This window comes from Crocodylus porosus, unplaced genomic scaffold (assembly GCF_001723895.1).
Source record: "Crocodylus porosus isolate Cpor-Errol unplaced genomic scaffold, CroPor_comp1, whole genome shotgun sequence".
NCBI classification, from domain to species: Eukaryota; Metazoa; Chordata; order Crocodylia; family Crocodylidae; genus Crocodylus; species Crocodylus porosus.
Window position 1 is genome coordinate 153,052,185 of NW_017728886.1, and position 21,741 is coordinate 153,073,925.

At 43.3% G+C, this 21,741-nt stretch overlaps 1 protein-coding gene across 1 annotated transcript in view; it reads right to left on the reverse strand.

Moving 5' to 3' along the window:
- Positions 1–21,741, reverse strand: part of NEDD9 (neural precursor cell expressed, developmentally down-regulated 9) — a 146,833-nt gene that overhangs the window by 106,836 nt on the left and 18,256 nt on the right. The window contains exon 2 of the mRNA XM_019543287.1: positions 2,562–2,762. Within this exon, the coding sequence (XP_019398832.1) occupies positions 2,562–2,564 (3 nt within the window). The 5' untranslated portion in view covers positions 2,565–2,762. The remainder of the gene's footprint in view (positions 1–2,561; positions 2,763–21,741) is intronic.

A 21,741-nucleotide genomic window follows, 5' to 3' on the forward strand; every position in this document is an offset into this window, starting at 1 on the left:
GCCAGCTATTTGGGATCAGCTGAGCTATGCTCAGTCCAGATCTGAGGGGAACATGTAGTCCCTCATTCTTTCCCAGTTCCATAATTTCTAGAGTGGCTTCCAGGTACTGCTTTAGACCACAGCACATGTTGATGTCACCTGTTACATCAAGAAACATCATTGTGTGCTCAGTCATGCTCTTTCCCATCCCCGATACCAACTCGCCTGTAGATTCCCTGGTGCTGGGGATTCCTAGCTACCCACTTTTGTGCTGTCAAGTGTGGTATCTAGTCTAATGAATCCACACCACTGAGAACAGCATTGGGCTAATACTTTTGAAGGGCACATCAAATATAAAGTATGTGGCCGGAGAAGGACATTTTCCCTTCTAAGCAGTTATCTAAACATGATGCAGTCAAATTCAATCTCACAGAATTGTTATCGGAAAGGTGACCCTGCTGAATTATTTTGGCAAGCTATTCTGATGGTAAATAAGATGGCTTGGGAAACTGTTAGGTAACAATAATATATAATTACAGCATTTAGGTCTGATCCTTACTGACAGTAAATTTCCACTGAAGTCAGTGGGTGTTTGACTTGTGTCAAGCATGCAGGGCAGTGACTTCATCAAGTTATTCCATTTGCAAACACTTGTACAGCAACAGATTTGTAGAACAGCAGATGTAAGATAAGGAGGCCTCAGAACCGGAAAGGGGTGGTGTTATCTAACTGGGGAGGCAGTAATGATTTGCTTAATTTACATTATAGATGGCCTCCTTTATCTCTCTGCCAGGCCTTCCATCTTTTTAGGTATTTCCATGACCTCCAGACATATTCTCATGTGTTCTTTGAGTATAAAGAGTGGGAAATGATAAACCTCTTGTGCAACCCCAGTTTGGTATCATTGCTGATTTAATGTTTATTATATATTATTATCTTGAGAGTGATGTAAAGGGCTATGGGGCTGTACAGACACACTCTCTCCTCAAGAACCCTAGGGCCAGGTAGTAAATTAGTGATAACTAAGCAGAATAATATATGCATTTCAGCGAATATGTGTCCATTCCTTTATAGGCCATGCTAACAGGCGATGGGAGGGGCAGGAGTACAATCCAGTCCCAAAAGCCCTGTCCTCCAAGAACACCACCAATCTGAAGATCTCTGTGCACTTTACAGGCTTGAGGGAGTTTGCTCCCTTGCCCAGTTGTACTCCAGAACAAGCAAAGAAGATTCATTATAGTCTTTGCTTGCTGCCTTGATCGCCTCTGGCTCCTCTTTCTATCTTTGATCTTCACACCATTTTCCCATTTCCTGGATTAGCTTTTACAACCCCTATGTCCCTCAGTGGGTTAAATGCTTTTGTTTTTCTCTCTCCTACCCACCCCTTGCCTCTGTCAGCACTGTCTCCTCCTTTTTTCCTCCCCCTTTCCTATCCTTTATATTCTAATCACTGCTTTCTGTTTAGAGTCTCTCCTTCCTGTAGTCCCTTCATAGCATTTGATGAAGTAAACTGCTTACAAAAGCTTATGCATCTCTGATGTAGTTAGTCGAAATTGTACAAATCTACCCTGCCTTCCTCCTGACTTCAGACTAACATGGCTAACTCCATCTGTTTTCACACCAGTCCAGTCTTGCAACCCCAGTCTTATGCACACACAAGGAATCAAGGAACCTTCTCTGTTCTTCCTCCCTGCCCCTTGTATATTGTTCCTACTTCACACAGCTGCTTGCTTTGGTTATCTCTCTTCAGCCATAGATGAATTAAACAGTTTTTAATGGGAAAACATAAATGATTTTGTCTGAGCCAGGCACATTGCAGAGGGAACCACAGAATAAATCTCTAGCCTCACTCCTACTCATATGATACAGCTCCTGATCAAATGACCCCTCATTATCCCAGTGCTGAACAACCATGCTGCCCCTATTCCCAACTCCAGCAAAGCATCAGCAGTTTTACTTGCAAAGGAATTGAGATATACAAATAAGTTGGAGGAAGTGAATGGTGACTGGTCGAATTACTTCTCGTCTCACAATACTTCTGCTCAGGGTGCATCAAATAGGCACTTTGTAGTAATCAGGCTTTTACAGTATTCTGGTTCTCTAATTATAAAAATCAGTAAGGTTCCTTTACTGATACTTGGAATGTTCCCTGAAAAGTTGCAATTGGTTATTTGCACCCTTCAAGAGTTATGATGGTTCAGATGGCTAACAGACAAAAGAGTTGAAAAATGCCATTTATCATGCTTGAATTGGTTTTGCTAAAGGGGATTTTTACCAATCTGTGGAGAAATTTTCTATATGGGCAAGTTTAATATTTTGCATGCACAAAGAATTCTTCCTGGCCAATGTATTCACCAAGGATGTATCTGAAGTGATGCTTTTTCAGCTCTATTATCCACCACACTGGTTCTCAAGAGCCTTATAAGCTTATAGTCAACACTAATAAGTAAGAATTCTAAACTATGTGGGTGTTCTGTTCCCATTGTTCCAGAACAGAGAACTTCCTTGCTGAGCTTAAAGAAAAGCAAAGCAATTATACTTGAATTAAAATGACTTCAAATTTTAATGGAAGCGAAACTTACCATTATGCAATGTTTTTGACGTTCCACCTACGATACGTTAATCCAAGAACAAAGGCTTTTTATCTTGAAGATAATGATCTCTACAGGAAGTGCACCATTTTGTACACTTGCTAATTTTTGCTCTTTTTTATTGTAGGTCTTTTCATTTCCAGAATTTCCTGGATGCAAATATTTCTTCATAGACACGAGCACGTTCTCCCTCTGAAACGAAAGAGCAGTAAAATACAGTTATGCAGCTGATCAAAGAAGGAAAAATCTTTTCTCATTACATTACCTGCCTGCCAATTCAAGCATTCCCAGCTGTACAGGGATTCCCTGCAAGACCCTGACTGATGCATGAGAATAATCTCAGAGAATGTCCCTGCTTCTTTTTAAGGTGTTTAATAGCTTTGCCAGTGTTGTATGTTTTCTTTTCAACCACTAACACAACCTTCTTTATGCATTTCAAGATCTGAGGTTGTTGGGTAGGAAGCTAATTTACCTGCACTCAGTTTTATTCTGATATTTAAGCTTGTCCAGTGGAGTTTTCCTTAAGAAATATTCCAGAAACAGCCTGCAGGCCAAACATTTTGGCTTTGTGTTAGGGCTTGAAAGCTCAAATTCAAATGGACTAGATTGAAGAACTACAAAATAAAATGAAAGTGTGTAGTCTCTTTTCGTTGCATAACCAGAGAGAAGTGCACAAGAAATTATAATCTAAAAAACGATGGAGAGTGTTATCCAGTTAAACACTTTAAAAAACCCAATGTCTCAGCTGTGTTTTGAAGAAGAAGGAAAAACATAAACCGTTGCCAGTCTCCCCCAAAGAAGTACAGCGTTGTGCTGGAATTGCTAACTGCTCCATTATATCCTAAACGACTATACTTTGCCCCCTTTCATAATCCTGCAGAAAGCAAACAAGGTGCTACTGTAATGCTCCCACACTCTTTCCCAGATCTCCCACAAGGCATTTTTTCTCTAGCATAATGAACGGACACTCTATGCTTTTTCTGCATACAAACAGACTATTGGTTGATTGATGCTGAATTCATCTTTTATTTACTTAATTCTTTTAGGGGGTTTTCCAGTTTACTTTGAAAGTTGCTACTGCAGATTCCATTTGCCCACCTCTAAAATGCCTTTCTTTGTGGTGAATGAACATTTGCAGGCAGCATTGAGCCTTTAGTTGCAAGAACAGCCTTGGTTGTAGTCTACATGGACAGTGGCTGCAAACTAGATAACAATGGGAGAGAAAACAAAGGTGAAATGACTTGTTTAAGAACAGTGGCAGAGGAGAACCTACACCACTGTGCCTCTTTAGGAAAGTTCTCCAGAAAGCTGTGCATTATTGTACTATGAAATTATCTTCTGAGATAGCACATGTATGGGTGTGCTGGCCAGACAAACAGCAAGGTGTGGCTGACCGGAGAGGAAACTGGTTAGAAGACAAATTCCATTTGCTACTGGAAATGGAAAAGAGGAACAGCAGTGGGAAGGGCTGGAGAATGAAATAGAAATGAGATGTCAGGCTTGCTAAGGTGAGCCTTGACTGAGGAGATGTTCAGGTAATTTACAGTTTTTCTATTCTAAAAGTGCAAAGAATCTGGCATTGCTGAACCACATAGCACAAAAGGAGCTGTTACCCTGCGAAGACAGGGTTATGTAGAAATTATAGCAGGTTGGGCTGGTAGCACTCTAGTGCTAAGGTCATCCCACCTTTCCCAGTGTAGGACCCTGTTTAAGGCAGCTTGTAACTTTGCCAACTTTGTAACCATTTGGGCTGGAATTTCTTATCCCCCACCTCTCCCTCAGGCTCCTACTGCTTTTGGGGGAAGTTTTTTCAGGAGAATTTCTGTGCAAGTCTTTGACACCGAAATGAGGAAGAAATGAGTTATTTTGCCTATGTGAAACTTTTCTTATAGCTGCTGTGTTAGAAGGCAGTTTGTCATCTCTTAATTGCCATTGCAAGACTGATCCCTGCTTCTGGACTAATGTGCCTGCCTCTGTTGCTCACAGATTAGATTTTCAAACAAGCACTTTTCTCTCATTCGGCCCCTCATCTTTTGCAGGAGCTCACCCAAAACATCATCAAAGCTACATCATTCTCCTGAGTTGGATACAGAAGAGAAGCAAAGATAGAAGCTGCAGGGTTTGGAGGATTGGCGTAGCTGGAGGGAGACAGATATACAGACAGGCTGGAAACAGGGTGTAGAGATACACGAGATTTTCATAGATTCCTAGATCATTAGGGGCCGGAAGGGACCTCGCAGCTCATCGGGTCCAGCACCGCCACTCTAAGCAGGAAGACAACTGGGATCAAGTGACCCCAGTGAAGTGACTGTCCAATTTCCTCTTGAAAACCTCCAGGGTAGATGACTGCACCATCTCTAGAGGGGGTTTATTCCACAGTGTGGACACCCTGGCTGTGAAGGAGTTTTTCCTGGTATTAAGCCTGAAGCGGTCTTCCAGGAGTTTATATCCATTGGTCCTGGTCTTCCCCAGGGGTGCCCTAGTGAACAGTTGTTCACTGAGCTCCTGATACACTCCTCTGATATAGCGGTAAGCCACTATCAAGTCCCCTCTCAATCTTCTCTTCTTTAGGCTAAAGAGGCCCAGGTCCCTCAGCCTTTCCTTGTATGGCTTGCCTTGCAAGTCCCTGATCATATGGGTGGATCTTTTCTGGACCCTCTCAAGTTTTTCCACATCCTTATTGAAGTGCAGCACCCAGAACTGGACACACTACTCCAACTGTGGTCTCACCAGTGCTGAGTACAGTGGGAGTATCACTTCTTTAGTTTTACATGAGATGCATCAGTTGATGCATGCCAGTGTGTTGTTTGCCCCGCTGGCCACCGCATTGCGCTGATGGCTCATGTTCATGCGATGGTCAATCATTACCTGTAGGTCCCTTTCAGCTGTGGTGCAAGTCATGCTGTCACCTCTGAGTCTGTATGTATGTTGAGGGTTATTTGGCCCCAGATGGAGCACCTTACACTTGGAAGTGTGAAACTTCATCTGGTTTCAGTCTGCCCAACCCTCGAGCCTGTCCAGATCCACGTGTATCTGCAACCTATCTTCTGGTGTGGCCTAGAGAACATTCTCTTCCAGAGCCTGGAATTGAACCCAAGACTGTATATTTCTTGTTTCTCAGCAAAGAGCTACAAAACCCCATAGGCAAACTGTGTGTCATCTCCTTCCAGTGTCTGGTCTGTGTAGAGGTTAATAGCCTAACATTGCTACTAGTTATTTCATTAGCTCAGATGGTGGAGGCCTGTTCTGTGGATGAAGAAGTCTGAACCTGGCTGATGACCCATGTTGCTTCTGTTTTTCATTTTGATTCATACAAAAAAAATCTATTTAAAATAACCCCCATCACATTAAAAGAAAATTATTACTTCCTTTTGCAATGTGCTTTTAACATGATTGTTTTTAAACTAGGAAATGTCAGAATTAAGGTTGCCCTGGCAACCTTTAGCTGACCCCTTTTGCACATGTATTATGATACAGTGTGTAATTCCATAATCACATGCTGTTTTCTTTCAGCTCCTTCAGTGACTCGGTAGTTACTGAATATTTTTATCCTCTTCATTCAGTGTGGTATTTAACACATACCATCCAATCCCCTGCACTGAATATAAAAGTATAAGATTTTATGGGGCAGTAAGGCAGAGAGGGATGAAGGATAAAATTATCATTTGGTGTTTATTAATTTTCAGTGCCATATTTTAAAGACCTGTGGCCTGATCTTCATAGAGTTCTCAACAGTAGAACTATGTGAATAACTGGTTTTTATTTATTTGCTAATTTATTCTGGAAAATTAGAAAAACATTGTTTCAGATTAACCTGATGTGAAAAAAAACAGTTCTCTTGTCAAAACCAAATGAAAAAATATTTTGAGCATTTTATGTACCCCAAATCATTGCAAATGTTTAATTTCATATTACAATATTTTCCTTCTTGTAATATTTTAATCCCAATTCCTTGAATAGTTATCAGTGTCTCTGATCATGCAACCAGCATTTCTTTCTATAGAAATCCAGCACGGAGCATGGAAATTGATGCCCACCAGCAGCCTTCCACGTCACACGTATCAGTGTTCTTGTGCTGAAAAAATGGCGGTGCGGCACATAAAGCATGTTTGATAAGCTTTAGTTCAAAGCGCCCCACCACCATTTTTTCAGCACAGGGACGCTGATACCCATGATTTCATAGATTTCATAGACATTAGGGCTGGAAGAGACCTCGGAAGATCATCAAGTCCAGGCCCCCACCCGAAGGGCAGGAAGTCAGCTGGGGTCATAGGATCCTAGCAAGAGAGGGATTAAATTTGAGCACTTTTAATTAGCACACCTTGCTAATTGAAGTGCCCAGTACCACGTCCCAGAGCACATGTAAAAATGCCCTGTAAGCCCAGCTCCTGAGCAGAGAAGGGCAGTGAGACCCTCCCAGTACTAGGGGCAGGAGCTTCTTGCATAGAGCAATAGGAGCTGTATGGGAGACTAATAACTGTGAGTAGGCCCAGGGGGGCCAAAGCTGGGAGGAGCCAGGAGAACTAAGTAGGAGACTGGAGAGGACTGGGGGAAAGGCACCCCAGCTGGAACTGATTGCATTTGTGGTTTTGGTTATGTTGGTAAGGAGGGAACTCCTGGCTGCAGGAACCTTGCCATGGCTAGAAGACAAGTTGGAAGGCCTCTGAGGGTGCTCAAACTTTGAGTATTGATTTGTGGAGGTACCATCCCTGTTGGAATGATTGGTGAGCCTGAGAGAGAGAGAGAGAGCGAGACTTGACCTAGACTGATGAGCTTGAGAAGCTGATTGTTCTGATAAGAGTTGATGGTGCTGATAAGCTGGTAGTGGATATAGTAGGGTCCACTAATACTGCTGCACTGCAGGAGCCTGAGCTGGGGTAGTCCTACTAACAGTATTAACAGTGAGAGCACAGCACCAAAGGCTACCACCAGAACGAATTGGAAGCTTACTCCTACTTCAGTTAGTAATATCAAATTGTGGCAGGTGGGAACCTTTAGTCACCAGGCAGTCAGAAGGACAAGCAGGCCAGGGCTGACTACCAGGGGGCAACAGACAAGGCCAGAACCACTGGGGCCTGCTACACGTTCCCTAACTTGGGAGTATTCGATTTTGTTTCTTTTAACTTTCTTTTAATATGTCTTTCTTTTTTTCTGTTTTTTTGATCGAGGGTTTTGTTTACTAGCCTAAGCTGCTTCTTCATGTGCATCTCTCATAATGCAAACTGTACTCTACCTAGAGGGAGAGAATTGCATTAGGAAGGAAGTATGATGTGTCAGTTTTCCAGAGAGGTGAAAGAGAATGACCTGATATGAAACCCTTGCTCCATAAGGTGTGCCTGAAGGCAGAAGCTGTAATCAGCTCAGCATCACAAAATGTAGTTTCACAAGGTGAATTTGCAGCTATTCAGGGAAGAGAAAGTACCTGGTATCTAATTCTGTGCTGATTTCCTATGATGACTAGTCTGATTCACACACAAAAGACAGCAAGCAGTATGTGCACAATTAGTACAAGACATTTAGTTCCGATGTTGGAGGTTCTGTAGCACACTACGCACCTTTCACGAAGCAGGTATGAACAGATAATTAACACAGCAAGCATAGCAGCTATTTTCTAAATAGGTCTGCTTCACAGTTTTCAATGGAATCAGCTCCATGAGAGAATTGTGGGCCTCACCACTAAGAAACACAAGTCTAGTGTCCAGGAAAGGTACATTCAGTTGAAATGTGGGAAAGCACAGCAGTCCATTTGACCTGTCACATAACAGGAATGTGTGTAATCACCAAAGCTGTGTGAGCCACAAAGTTAAGGCCTATATACTCCCACAGCTAAAGATTTGAGGTTTAGTTCAGGTCTGTCTCTACTCTAAAATTGCCAAAGAAATAGTGAGCCAATAAATGAACATTGTCTCTATCAACTTACATGCTGAGTCTCAAGTGAGGCTCCTCTCCCTTTTTTTTCTCTAAGTCAATTTTGAATTGAAAAGTTAAATAGTTTCAACTAGAAGGCTGGCTATTCCCTCCTTAAATAAATTGGATCTTGGTGGTCTGCTTGTTATTTGGCTCCTATGTGTAGCTGCATTTACAGACATATAAATTCATCCTTACCCATCCACAAAGCATTGGGTTTGCCACCCACTGAGTCCCTAAATGCCTAGCAGAGTAGGGGGAGGTAGGTCATAAGAAACAGGAGGTAATAAAGAACCTAATGAAGAGCAGACAAAACAGATGATGGTTAATATAAAAACAAAATAATCTGGGGAGTTAAAAGCTTGAGGCAAATTAAGTCCAGGTTGTCCAAATGGATGTGCCCTAATCAGCAGGAATCCCCATGTCCTAATTTAGGAACAGAAGAATTAGTCATGGTGACAAACTAGAGCATGAGAGGTGAAATACCCCCTGTAGCTGCTGCCTCCTGATGCTGCCTTGAAAAGCCACTCCTTTCACACACTGAGTTGCAGTTCCAAACATCAACCAGTCACCTTCTGAAATCGGTGTCTTGCAAGTTCAATATAGCAAGATGCCAGTTTGGTTCTGGGTAGTAAATGAGCAGTAAACATTATTTGGAACCACAGTGCAGTCATGGGAGCTCATACGGTCTTGTCAAGAAAATTATTTAAATAGTGTATACGGTTGGTTGGTTGAAGGTAGAGGATTGGGCATATGTTGCAGCTTGTAGCTAGCTCACTTGCTTAAGGATGTGATGAGCATTAACACCCAGTTCTGATGCAAATGCAACCAGAAATCACAGCCAATATAACAATATTACTATTGTCATATACTGCATCAAAACCAATAGAAAAGTCTGCCCTTGCATTTTGAGTAGGAAGCATTGCCTGGCTTTGTTTTCATTCCTTGAAAAAAAAAAGTGTCTGTTTTTACTTGGAAAAATGAACATAAATGAGTTTTCCTTAGGTTGAAACATAGTGAAGGCAAGCACTTTACTAGAGCACGTCATCTTAAAGTAGAGGCGGCAGCATAGCGTACTGTTCTGACCTTACCAATTTTACCTTATGGTAAAATTTAAGTGGCTGGTGTTCAGCATGTATGAAACTCGTAAGCATTAGTTACCCTGAAACAAAAACTACAACTTTTCCCTTTTTTTAAAGAGAGCAGTCCTAAGAGTGGTATACTCAATCGCATGGACTTCCTTAATCTTCAAAGGCCTCCCCTTGGTGTGGTGTCACATATTCAGAAGTGAGATGGATAGGCATACGACTTAAACTCTGTCTGCACTAACTTAGATCCATCTATATGCTGTCGTACTCCCTTAAAGATCTGTGGCCTAGGGTCACTAAAGTGTTTCATATTACAGCTTTACTCATTCCTTCTCTAGTACCCTTCCCTCTATTTTCTTTCATTCCTAGCACCATAGGAGGGAGTAAATGATTTGAAGCCAGCTAGACTTTGGGTATTTTTCTGCTGCCTGCTTAAATCCTCTTTGTACAACTGAAGAGATATTTGCTTGATTTTATGAGCTTATCACCATGAGCTTATCATAAACCAGGACTAAGGCAAAACTCTATTTAAATCCATAACCAAAACGAGCAAAGCTGGAGTATGGGCTCTGATTAACTCAGGTATAAGAGAGGAATCGCTTTGTTACTAGTGGTATTTTTGTGGTTACTCCCTTGAAACTATTTGTACCAATATTTATGTATGTATGTGTGCATTTATTTATGGAAGTGAGATTCCAACTAATCTAATCTATAATGGTGAAGGTTATTGGGATGCAGCAGTGGAAGAAAAATGATATTTAAGGTTGCAGGGTACTGACATGAGTGCCATGGTGTTGTCTAAGAGGTTTTGTGTAGGGTAGGAACATAAGGGTAGGCCCACAAGGCTACCACAAGGCTACCACTGTGTTTTGCTGCCCTATGCCATCCACAGTCCTACTGGTGCATGGGGAGACTTAGGGAAAGAGATCTACAAAAGAGAACTAAGAGAGGCAGACACAAAAAAAAGTAGTTCTGAGTGGGGAGCTGCGTAAGTTTGCTAGTAGGCAGTGTGGACTGGAGTGATAGAAGTTACGATTTAGAGACATTCCCTTACTTAGCAGACTACAGAAGTTGGGAATTGGGACATGGTCACTAAGGGGAGTTAGAGAGAGACAAAAAGTCTGCAGAAGTTTCCTACTGCTCCACAATTAAAGTTTAATGTTTAGTTCTTTTCATTCAGCTGTTCCTGTGTTTATTGAACCCAATAATCACGGCATGGAGGATAGCAATGAGGTTTAAAGCCCACCCCCTGCAGAGGCTTCAGTAGGTAACTGTTGGCCAGTGGGAGATGACTGGGGTCATATGACCCCAGCGCTCTTTCCTGCCGGGAGCAGGGGGGCGGACTCGATGATCTATTGAGGTTCCTTCCGACCCTAACAACTATGAAACTATGACTTCCTCTATTTGATATCCAGAACCTTATCCTGGGGTGGAGTGTTTCACTCAGCGTTTTGTCACCCATCAAAGGAGGAGTTGGTGCTTGCTTCTCCCAGTTACTGAATAATAGTTGGAGCCCTTTCTTGGGATGTGGGAGACCTTTGTTAAATTTCCTCATTTTTATGAGGGGATTCAAACCCTCTGGGGGGGAGGTCCTAAATTTTTCCATTGAAGCTGTTCTACTATGCATGAATAATTAAAGTGTGTGTGTGAGACAGAGGGAGAAAGAGAGAGTGCATGCTCATTGGTCTCTAGCCTAGTTTATGGCCATCAGCATTTCGGCAGGAGGTGGCTGCTGAGCTGTTCAGCACTGTCAAGACTTAGGTATCCCCAAAAGCCACTATTTAGCCACTTGGGAAACTTTAGCAGCAGAAGCTCAGATGTGTAGGGATTTTAGGCCCTTCTAGATTGAAGCATCATTTGACTAGGGCTTTTCAGGATCTGACCACAAGAGTTAAGAGGCTAAAATTGCATTTAGTTGACAGCGCTTTTTCTAAATCTAGCTAACTGTGCACCCATTTATCAGCTTTAAATTTCTGCAAAGAAAAGCTGACTGGTGTGTCTGCCAAAGGTATCAGTCCTTTAGAAATACATATTTTAGTGAAGTGGCTATTTTTAAACTGTATAGAAATTATGCTACTTACTCTCTGTTCTTGCGCTGTGAGACTCGTAAGGTACATTGATCCTCCCCCCCAGTTGTTCTAAAAGCTTTTCATAATCTTGAAATACTTTTCAAGTTTTACAGAATTATTGTCCTTTTAAAGCAGCTGCTATATTTGTGGGAGTTACCTGCATGTATCCATATGACAATAGTCTGTTTGGGATAAGTTCCACAAAAGATGAGAAAATAACAATGAGGTTTGAGGTGTCTGGAAAGAATGATGGAACATTGTGGGTATAATGCTTGATATTAAAATGTGAGAGTACACATGTATCTAAAAATGTATTATAATAAAAAATCCCATATTAAAAAGAATTTTTTTGCTTATAAAGGTCTGATTTTGGCTATATATAGATCAAAAGGAATGTGCTACTTATCACCCATTCAGTGAAGTGCCATTTGATATAGCCTAATAATAAGTCCCCTACCACTTCATAATAATGGGGTGTTCATATGGCATTTGAAGCATAGTTTGAACACAGTTTCATGCTGCAAGATCAATCTATTTTTGTTTCAAGACCAAGAGCTCATTCTTTTTTCTTCTATAATGTCCTGATTACTTACACGTCTCTTGATTCAGTTACATAGTTGAAAACTTGCTGCTAAAAAAAACCCTCAAATGGCTTTTAGTGTTCAAAGATAATCAGAAAGCACTGTTTGGAACCTGCTAACTAAATTATTCCTGTTACCTTCACTCTGGTTTTGTTCCACAGCATTACATCCCTAGATAAACAATTCATTAACACTCCAGTTAAGTGGTCATTTAAGCCCAGCCATCACTTTTTATTAGCTAAAAACAAGATGGACAAACCAGTTATTGGCTCCTGGCAGCAAAGGCTTGTTGTAAAGTTCAGCAGGTCTTTGGACCAGGAAAACAACAGTACATATGTAAAAATGTTGGAGTCTAGCTTCCTTGAAGCCTGACAATAATGAAAAACACTTGTTTGTTTCAACATCTAAGTCCGTTGGAGCCCTGCTGTATATGAGAGACTCTCTGTAGAATTCCATGGCTCAGAATGAAAATGACCTCATGTTAAAGATAGGGAGGCCAGCCTGCGAAAATGCGTTGAACACACAGCAGAAGGCAAACTGAATCTGCTAAGTGTTAGGCTAGTCACACTATAATAAAACATTAAGTTAAACATTGGTATAACACCATTGAATTGCTTTACGGTACATGCCATTTTCTCACGTATGAAAGCAACTTTTCACTCTCATGCGTCAGCAGTGGCACTACAGAAGTCAACACTGCCATGAGATTCAATAGGAACCAATTGCCAAAGCAATCTTGGGCCACACTGCACTTGAACTAATAATTACTTTTGATCTGTACTCAATAGGCGCTTGATGTTTTTGGCACTGGCATTTTGTTCAGCAGTGAGATATCAGCTAAGTAAGCGAAGGATTTTTTTAAGCGAAGGATTTGATTTAAGCCAGTACGAATCTGGAATGTCAGATAGTTCACTTTCCAAACTAATGCCACCTTGCTGAAAATCGGTAGAGTTGCTCTAAGTATGTATTGGTGTAAATGGACCCAAAAGCAGAGTTTGGTCTTCAGGGGTTTGTCCTGTGAAGTGGGAAGTTGTCCTCAGCCCTTGCTGAAGCAGATTGAAGTTTTTGCCACTTTACAACTTGCTCATTCAAAACTGTGCTCAAATTGGTATGTTAAACCCCAGAGCTTGAGTTGTTTCAAACCAGGAGTATCAAACATACAGCCCACAGTCCAGATCTGGTTAACAGAGATGCTGTATCTAGCCTGCTCAGGACACTGTAAATTATGGACCTTGGGCCCCAGTAGACATGATGATCAGCAGCAGGAAGGTAAGCAAGGGCTGACAAGGCCCCAGTCACCCTCTAGCCACTTTGCCTGTCACCACTGCAACAGCCCTAACTCCTCAGGCACCACTGCTGCATGCCCCATGCTGGAGCCAGACCCAAAGCTGGAACTAGAGCGGTCACTATTGTGTGCTCCATGCCAGAGCCAGAGTTACTGCCATAGCACAAGACATGTCACTGGCAGCAGCTCCAGCTCCAGCATGGGGCTCATAGCGTGCAGCAGGAAGTGGAGCTGACATGTGCACCAGGTAGGAGCTAGAGCTGCCATCACCGCCATCTCCACTGGGCTGGAACTGGAGCTGCTGCCGCTGCCAAAGCCACACCATAACCTGAGCTGGGTCCAGCTTTCAAGGAGCCCTGCAGTCTGGATCCAGCCCAAGCCAGGAGGTGAGTCTGACAATCCTATGTTAAACCACTTTTATGCCCCTCTGATCCTGGGCCATCCAGCATAAATGAGAGGAGCTTCACAGCTACTCTAGTTTCATCAGTTGACTGCAGTCCCAAGGAGCCATCCTGGTAGCTGGGGATTATTGGCCAAGCACTGTGCACCATGTGAGGGAGAAGTAGGGAGTCATTCTGGCAACATTTTTGCCACCTGGAGATTATGGTGACACAAAGAAAGGAAACAGAATTGACAGAAACATATCTCTGTCACAGTCTTCTGGTGCAGGGGCTGACTGACAAACCTGGACCTGCCTTATGGTAGCAAGAGTTATTTGCAAGGCACTAGTATAGATGTGTATACCTGGATAAATTTCTCTCTCACTAGAATCTCTTTCATCGAATCATAGAAAGTTAGGGTTGGAAGGGACCTCAGGAGATCATCTAGTGTCCCACCCCCTGCTCAAAGCGGGACCAGCCTCAACTAGATCATCCCAGCCAAAGCTTTGTCTAGTGGTGTTTTGAAAACCCCCCAAGGATGGAGCTTCCACCACCTCTCTGGGTAACCTGTTCCAGTGTTTTACTGCCCTCGTAGTAAGAAAATTCTTCCTAATATGTAACCTAAACTTCCCTTGCTGCAACTTGCTACAAACTTGTGTGTTTATTTTCAAACTGGAGTTTGTTAAAGAAACTCAGTCTCTCAGAACACAGAGCAGTCAGCTGTTCACTGAATAAACACATCGATAAGAAGAAAAAGAGGAGCTAAGCCAGTATGGAGTGTTATGATTAGTGATTTCCATCCTCAAATGAGAGTTCTTTCAAGGCTACCTTGCTCAGGAAATAGTGTGGTCTGTATTCACTAACAGCAAGATGCAGTAAATGAGCCATATTTTATTTTTACAAGGTCAGATTTAAATAGTAAAGGAAAAGTGGCACCATGCTGCTTATCACCAGCTGGGAATCCACCCTGAATATTTAAAGATAAACATCTAAGTTATGTGACAGCTTTTACAAGTAATCAATAGGAAAAGAAAACGCATCTAAAACATCAAATTTGAACCTCTTCCAAATCCTTGTAGCTTCTTCTACTCCCACTGTATGCAGTGTTGCCCAGAGGGTTTATGGGGCCTGGGACAGGTGTGATGTTGGGGGCCACACCACTGCCCCCTACAAGGACCCGTGTGTGTGTACAAAGCCAGGGGACCATGTGCAAGAATTTTTGCACGCACACATCACATGTGAGAATTCTCACATGCGGCTCCTCCTTCCCTTGCTCTAGAAAGTGGGAACACAAGAGAACTTCCCTGCCTGTTTCCGTGGCAAGGAGGGCTAGGCAGAGAGAATTTATCTTGGAGACAGGTTACTAAAGCAAAATTACATTAACAGTTTGCAAGTGAAACATTTATTAAACTTATACTACAGAGTTAGGAACTTAAGAACAAAATGAGAAGAGGAAATTAAGTAAAGTGTTTCTTTCTCACCTTCATGGGTATGGATGCAAAGTCATCAATTTACATCACCATAATTATTTGCTTTGCAAGTGCATTCTCCACTGAGAGCATGATCAAATGGTTTAGCCTATCTTCCCTGATTGCTGACCACAGGTAGTTCTTAATAATCTTAAGCTTACTAAAAGTGTGTTCCCCAGGTGCAACAGAGACTGGCAAGGCAATGAGCATTCTCAAGCAAATGCATATCTGAGGGAATACAGATTTTATACCTTTGCCATAAATCTGGTTGAGAAGCTCAAGTGCAGTGCCTATGGCTCCTCCAGAGATGCACAAATTTGAGTCTTTCCTGATTTTGTAAAATGGGCAACGTTCTTCTTGCAACTCATCCTTGTTCACATCTCGTGGGTATGTGTTGGACAGGGACTCCCAAACTTTGCAATTTCTTCATTCTCTGCAACAGCTGGTGGGTCAAGTATGGGTGAGAACAAACTTAAGAGTTTCCCCACAGTCCCAGCTAGGTTTTGGAGATCTGAAAGTAGCATATCTATGGTTGTGATGAACACTTCAGCCCTGAATTTATCTTCAGGGGAAGAGATTGTGTGTTCTGTATTGGCTGGCTCATCATGGAAACGCTTTGTTCTTTGGATTCTTTTGTGTGATCTCTTGAATTTGGTGATACATAGCCCCTCAGTGATGACCTTAGCTTCTGTGAGAAGACTCGGCCAGGAATCACTCAGCCCTTGAATTTCTTCCAGGAGGCTCTTGACAATGTTGCACCCCTTCTTCCATGGTGAGCTTAGATCCTTGGACAAGGGAGGGGGCAAGCACCAACCAGAGGTCAGCAACTACCCACAGATGCCGCCAGTAGTGTCAGTGGTGGCCAGCAGCAATTGCGGACTGCCCGCAGATGCCGCTGGCAGTGTCAGCAGCAGGGTGGTGAGCGGTGATCGCCTGCAGGTGCCGCTGACAGTGTCTGTGGCGCCTTTTTGTAGGGGATGCACCGCCATACTCAGGGGGTGCACATGCACCTGCGTGCACCCCCTACCCATCGCCCCGGTATGAAAGTCAAGTCATGCAAAAAGTTGACTCTTAGAATTTCAGCTCTTCTGTTGCCTCTGATAAAATGCTGTACAGTATGTAGCTTGTGTTAGTCAAACTGAGAAACAGTCCTCACAGTTCTCCTTTAGTTCGTTATCTACCATGAGCCCATAATACTAGCAGTGTTAAGCGTTCTTTAGGCAAGGAAGTATTGTCACAAGTCTTCTTTATTAGTAACATCAGAGCTTTCTTTCCTAACCATAGATACACTGGGGGGGAGGGGATTACTTCATTCCTGCGTCTGCAGTGGCGGTCAGTTCAGATGATGAAGCTGTTGGTTTGTCAGTTCATGAACATTTTTGAAAATTCTCACTTTTTGTCCTTAGGATGGGGACATATTTTTTAAATCTGTATTTTCTTGCAATGGGAAGACAGTTTCCTGCTCAACTCTATTACTGAGTTCCAGCAACACAATTTGGGCAATAAAAGTAAGCCTTGGGAGAGAGAATAGCAAAGGGAAAGAAATGTGAGCAAAAACAACTATTTCCCTGTCACTGCATGGCACAGCATGGATAATGCCATCATCTCCCCTGCCTTTACCTATGGAATTTTAGAAGACATTTTTGATGTCTCAGGTATTATTCCTTGTATGTGTAGATGAGGGTTTAAAGTGGCAATTTTGGAGCTTCCATGTGTTAAACATAAGCTTGCAAATGCAGGAGACTGGACTTGGTGGCTTAAGAGGTCCCTTCCTGTACTGTATTCCTATTAAACCATTTTTGAATGACTCCAACTATTCCTGTTTTGAGCCCCTTTCCTGCTTGGTTTCTGCAACATATTGCAGATAGGTCCATCATGATACTTAGTGCACAAGAGAGAGCATTTCTCAAGAAAAAAATATTTGTATTCATGCACAAAATCGTGTGATAAAGTGACCATCTATGTAGTAAAATGCAGTTCAAAGTATATCTATAAGCACAGGTATGGAGGTGTAGCAGGATGGGTTCTGAGGCAAAAATACAACATTTCAGTGGCAAGAACATTCCCCATACAGGAAGAAGACATTTAAAAATATAAAATGTCAAGATTTCTTTTCTTTTAGAACAACTATAAATATCATTGAGATGTCCTGGCAAAAATAGTTGGGGGAAGGGAATAAACCTGCTCGGTACTTAATCTGCAGTCAGCTTTCAGAGGAATTCAATTAAAATATTTTTAAAAGAAAGCAATCAACAGGCCAATTACGTTATTTGATGTACACTGGTCTAAATGCACTGCCATGAAAAGAATTACTCAAGTTACTCCAAGGGGATCAGGAGGAAAATTTGGCTTGGAATTTGATTCTTTTTCTCTGAAGGGAGCTGTTTGCTAGGTATTGCTGTGTAGGTTGGGAGGAAGTTTCTCAACAGGGCTGAAGAAATATGTCCTTTTCTGTTGCATACATTTTGTAAGCAAAGCTTACCAACTTACATGCAGCCCAGACCAGAGGCAAAAGGCACTGCTTTCAGTTTTGTGTTAAGAAAAGCTGCCTTCTTGAATGTTGCAGCTCCTAAGTTCCTGTGTATTAATCTAAAGATTCTGTCTGGGCATCCTGAATCAAGATGAGCAAAGTAGGAACTACATGAGACTGTACACTGGTTTTGCTGGGAGAATCCAATCCACTGTTGCTTGGGAGAGGCTTATTGTCAATGAAACGCTACCACCTTCCTGCTTGTTTCCAGTTCGCTTGTTAAGGTTGGGAAACATCAGGACAAGGGGAGGGATAGGAAAGATATTTCTGACTAGGAAGAAGCTGAGAGGAGGCAGGACTCACTGCAAGGTTCTAATTTGGGCTCCATCTCCTAACTCCAGAAGCCCAACCCTTTCACATCACAGTCTGCCTGGTGACTCCTTTTTAAATCCTGGAAACTGGTAAGTCCCTAACTTTTTGCCACTTTCCTGAGCATTAACATCAGCAAAAAGATGATGCCAGGTTGGACTGCTGCATCTTTGCAGACCTGGATCTTGGGAGCCAACCAAACTTGGTCTGGTCCACATTCCTTTGTTGCTAAAGCCAGGAGTGCCATTATGAAACACCCGCTGCCCATTCCCCCAGGTGAGGACTCCTCAAAATGAGGCAACATAACAGGCTGTGTGCCCAGCATCACTATTAAGCTTTTTGTCTTGGGCATATCTTATTGCTCAGTACTACTCATGACTGGCTATAATACCTCATGAATTAGGCACATGCAGGCTTAGAGCAATTAGAAAGGGTGTGCTTCATGGCCTTGCTCCTGAACATGGGGCACAGCTGGAATAGACATTGGCCACAGTGACTTGTTGCTCAGATGCCTGAGACAGGGGAAAATTATCACCAGAAGAGCATCCAAAAGGAAACCTGGTGGGCAAATTAGCAGATTACAAAAAGGCAGATTTCTTTTGACCCAAGGAGTTAATAGGCATGGTGCTATGGGAAGACAGACTATTGGTGATCCAGAGGGGGTGCACGTAGGTGTATGTGCACCCCCTGAGATTGGCCATGCACGCTCTGGAAGCACCATCTACAAAACCAGAACTTACAGTTTTGCTGCTGGCTTGGCAGTTGGCCTTGGAGGGATCCCTCTGCCCTGTCAGCAATCAGCCATGGGGGGACCCCCCTTTCGGTCAGCTCTGGGTCTGCTGTTAGCTAGCTTGGGGAGCTCTTAACAAGATGCAAAGGTGGTAGAGCTACTCAACAGGTACTTAGCTTCAGTCTGCACAAAAAAATTAAGCTGCAGCCAGGCACCTAATAAGGATTACCTGGATATGGAAGGGGGCAAGCTGAGGGATGAGATAATAAAAGAGATAGTCAGAGAGCTTTAGCTGGGTCTGAATGAATTCAAGTGAGTAGGTCCAGATGAGTGTCACCACAGGGTTCTGAAAGAAGACATCTTGGAGCCCTTGGCAATGATCTTCATGAAGACAAGCCAGGTACCAGAGGACTAGAAAAGGACCAGTGTAGTGCCCCTCTTTTAAAAAAGGCAAAAAGAAGGACCTAGGGAACTATGGACCAGTCAGCCTCACCTGAATACCTGGGTAGGTATTGGAGCATATCCCAAGGAAGGCCATTTGCAAGCACCTGGAATGGAAAGGCTAATCACAAGCAGCCAGTATGGATTTATGAAAAATCATGTCAAATAAACTTGATCTCCTTTTTTGACAAAGTAACTACTTGGGTGGATGAAGGCAATGCTGTGGATATACTGTACCTGGACTTCAGCAAGGCTTTTGACAGGGTCCCACATGACCTTCCCATAAACAATTTGGAGAAATGTGGGCTGGACAAAACTACAAGGTAGATAGATGACTGGATCAATAGCCACAAGCAAAGGGTAATTATTAACAGATCCATGTCAGAAAGACAGGAAGTTTCAAGTGGAGTCCCCTGGGGTCTGTCCTGGATGTTGTTCAATGCATTTATTAATGTTTTGTATGCTGGCATAGAAAGCTCCTTGAGCAAGTTTGTGGATGACACAAAACTGGAAAGGTTTATAAACATGTTGGAGGATGCAAGTGCAATTCAAAAGGATCTTGACAGATTGGAAAGCTGGACTGGAGCTAATAGGATGGAATTCAGTGTAGACAAATGCAAGGTGCTATTTATTCCATCCAGGAAGAGAGCACAGACCAACTGCAGATGCTTCTTCAGCCTAATGAAGGGTATTTGTACCTGAAAGCTTGCAAAGAAGAATATTTCCAACTATTTGAGTTGATTTAATAAAAGATATGATATTTACCAAAGAACATTGTCTGCCTATGTCCTTAGACCAACCTGTACACCTCAGGAAGAATAAGTAAAAACAGAAATATAAAATGGATGACACCTGGCTGGATAGCATCACTGTGGAAAAGGATTTGGGAGTCGTGATAGACCACAGATTCAATACGAGTCTGCAGCTGCACAAAAGGCGAATGCAGTTTTGGGATGCATCAATAGAAGAATTAGTTGCAAAATATGGGAGGTGAATAGTGCCTCTCTACTTGGGCCTGGTTAGGCCTCATCTGGAGTCCTGTGTACAGTTCTGGGCTCCACATTTTAAAAAGGTGGTGGAAAAGTTAGAGAGAGTCCAGAGGCGGGCAACAAAGATGGTCAAGGGCTTGCAAAGCAAGTCCTACAGGGAGTGGCTGAAGGAGGTAGGCATACTCAGCTTTCTGAAAAGGTGCTTAAAAGGGGACAAGATAACAGTCTTCAAAAACTTGAAAGGTTGCTATGAAGAGGAAAAGCCCCTTTTCTCCCTGGCTGCAGAGAGGAGGATTTGGACTAATGACTTGAAGTTGCAGCTAAGCAAGTTTAGATTGAATGTCAGGATAAGCTTCTTCGCAGTTAGACTCGAGATTTGGTGGAATAGACTGTCTAGGGAGATTGTGGACTCTCCATCATTGAACACTGGACAGCCACTGATCAGGGATGAGCTAGGTATAGTTATGCCTATGTTCTGCTATGGATATTTCTCATGCTACTAGTCTTTGCTGACTGCCCCTGCCACCACCTTTCTGTTACATATCAGGGTGGTTTTAAGCCTCCATCAGAGGCATTGGCTGTTGGCTGAAGCTAAAGCTAGGGATTTTGACTGGTGTGTGCTAATGCTTCTGATGGAACTGAAGCCAGAGGTTTCTAGCTTACAGGATCTTGCCCCTTGTGACAGTTGTGCCTCCCCGGGGCCGTCTATTCGTGGCCCCGCAACACCAATCAAGGGCCAACCGCCCGCCTTCTCATCTGCCATGCCTTGTTGTTATTTTGATTGATTGGAAGATCTTAATCAAACGGGAGGCTGCCTGTTTTCGGTCTCAGTGCCTTAGGCACTATCTGTGGCTCCTTTCCTCCCCTTATACCACAGCCCAAGCCTCGCAGATGTATCTGGTGTTGTTCAGGTCTGTCTTACTCCTTGCCGCGCGGACGCCCTCTGGCTTATCCCTCCATTTGCACCCTTGCCAGTGCCCTCTAGCTCATCTCAGAGTCTGCGCCCCTACTGGCACCCTCTAGCCTGTCCCGCACTGCCCATTTCGGGACTTCTTGCCTGTGCCAACTCTGGGGCCCCTCACTGCCCCCAAACTCCGGGCTCCTCACTGCCCCCTTCCTTTGGCTCTGGGGCTTCTCACTGCCCCCTAGTCAGGGCTTCTCGCTGCCCCCTAGCTGCGGGGCTCCTTGCTGCCCCCTTTAGTCGGGCTCTTCGCCGCCCCCCCAGCTCCGGGGCTTCTCGCTGCCGCCCCTAGCTCCAGGCTGGGCCAATGTGCCCCCAAACAAAGCTGTGCCCTCTCTGGTGCCAGGAGGCCCCACGCTATCGTGGAGCTCCTATGAGGCCTCCTCCAACCCCTTATAGCCTCACCCGGTCCTCCGGTGAAACAGTAAACAC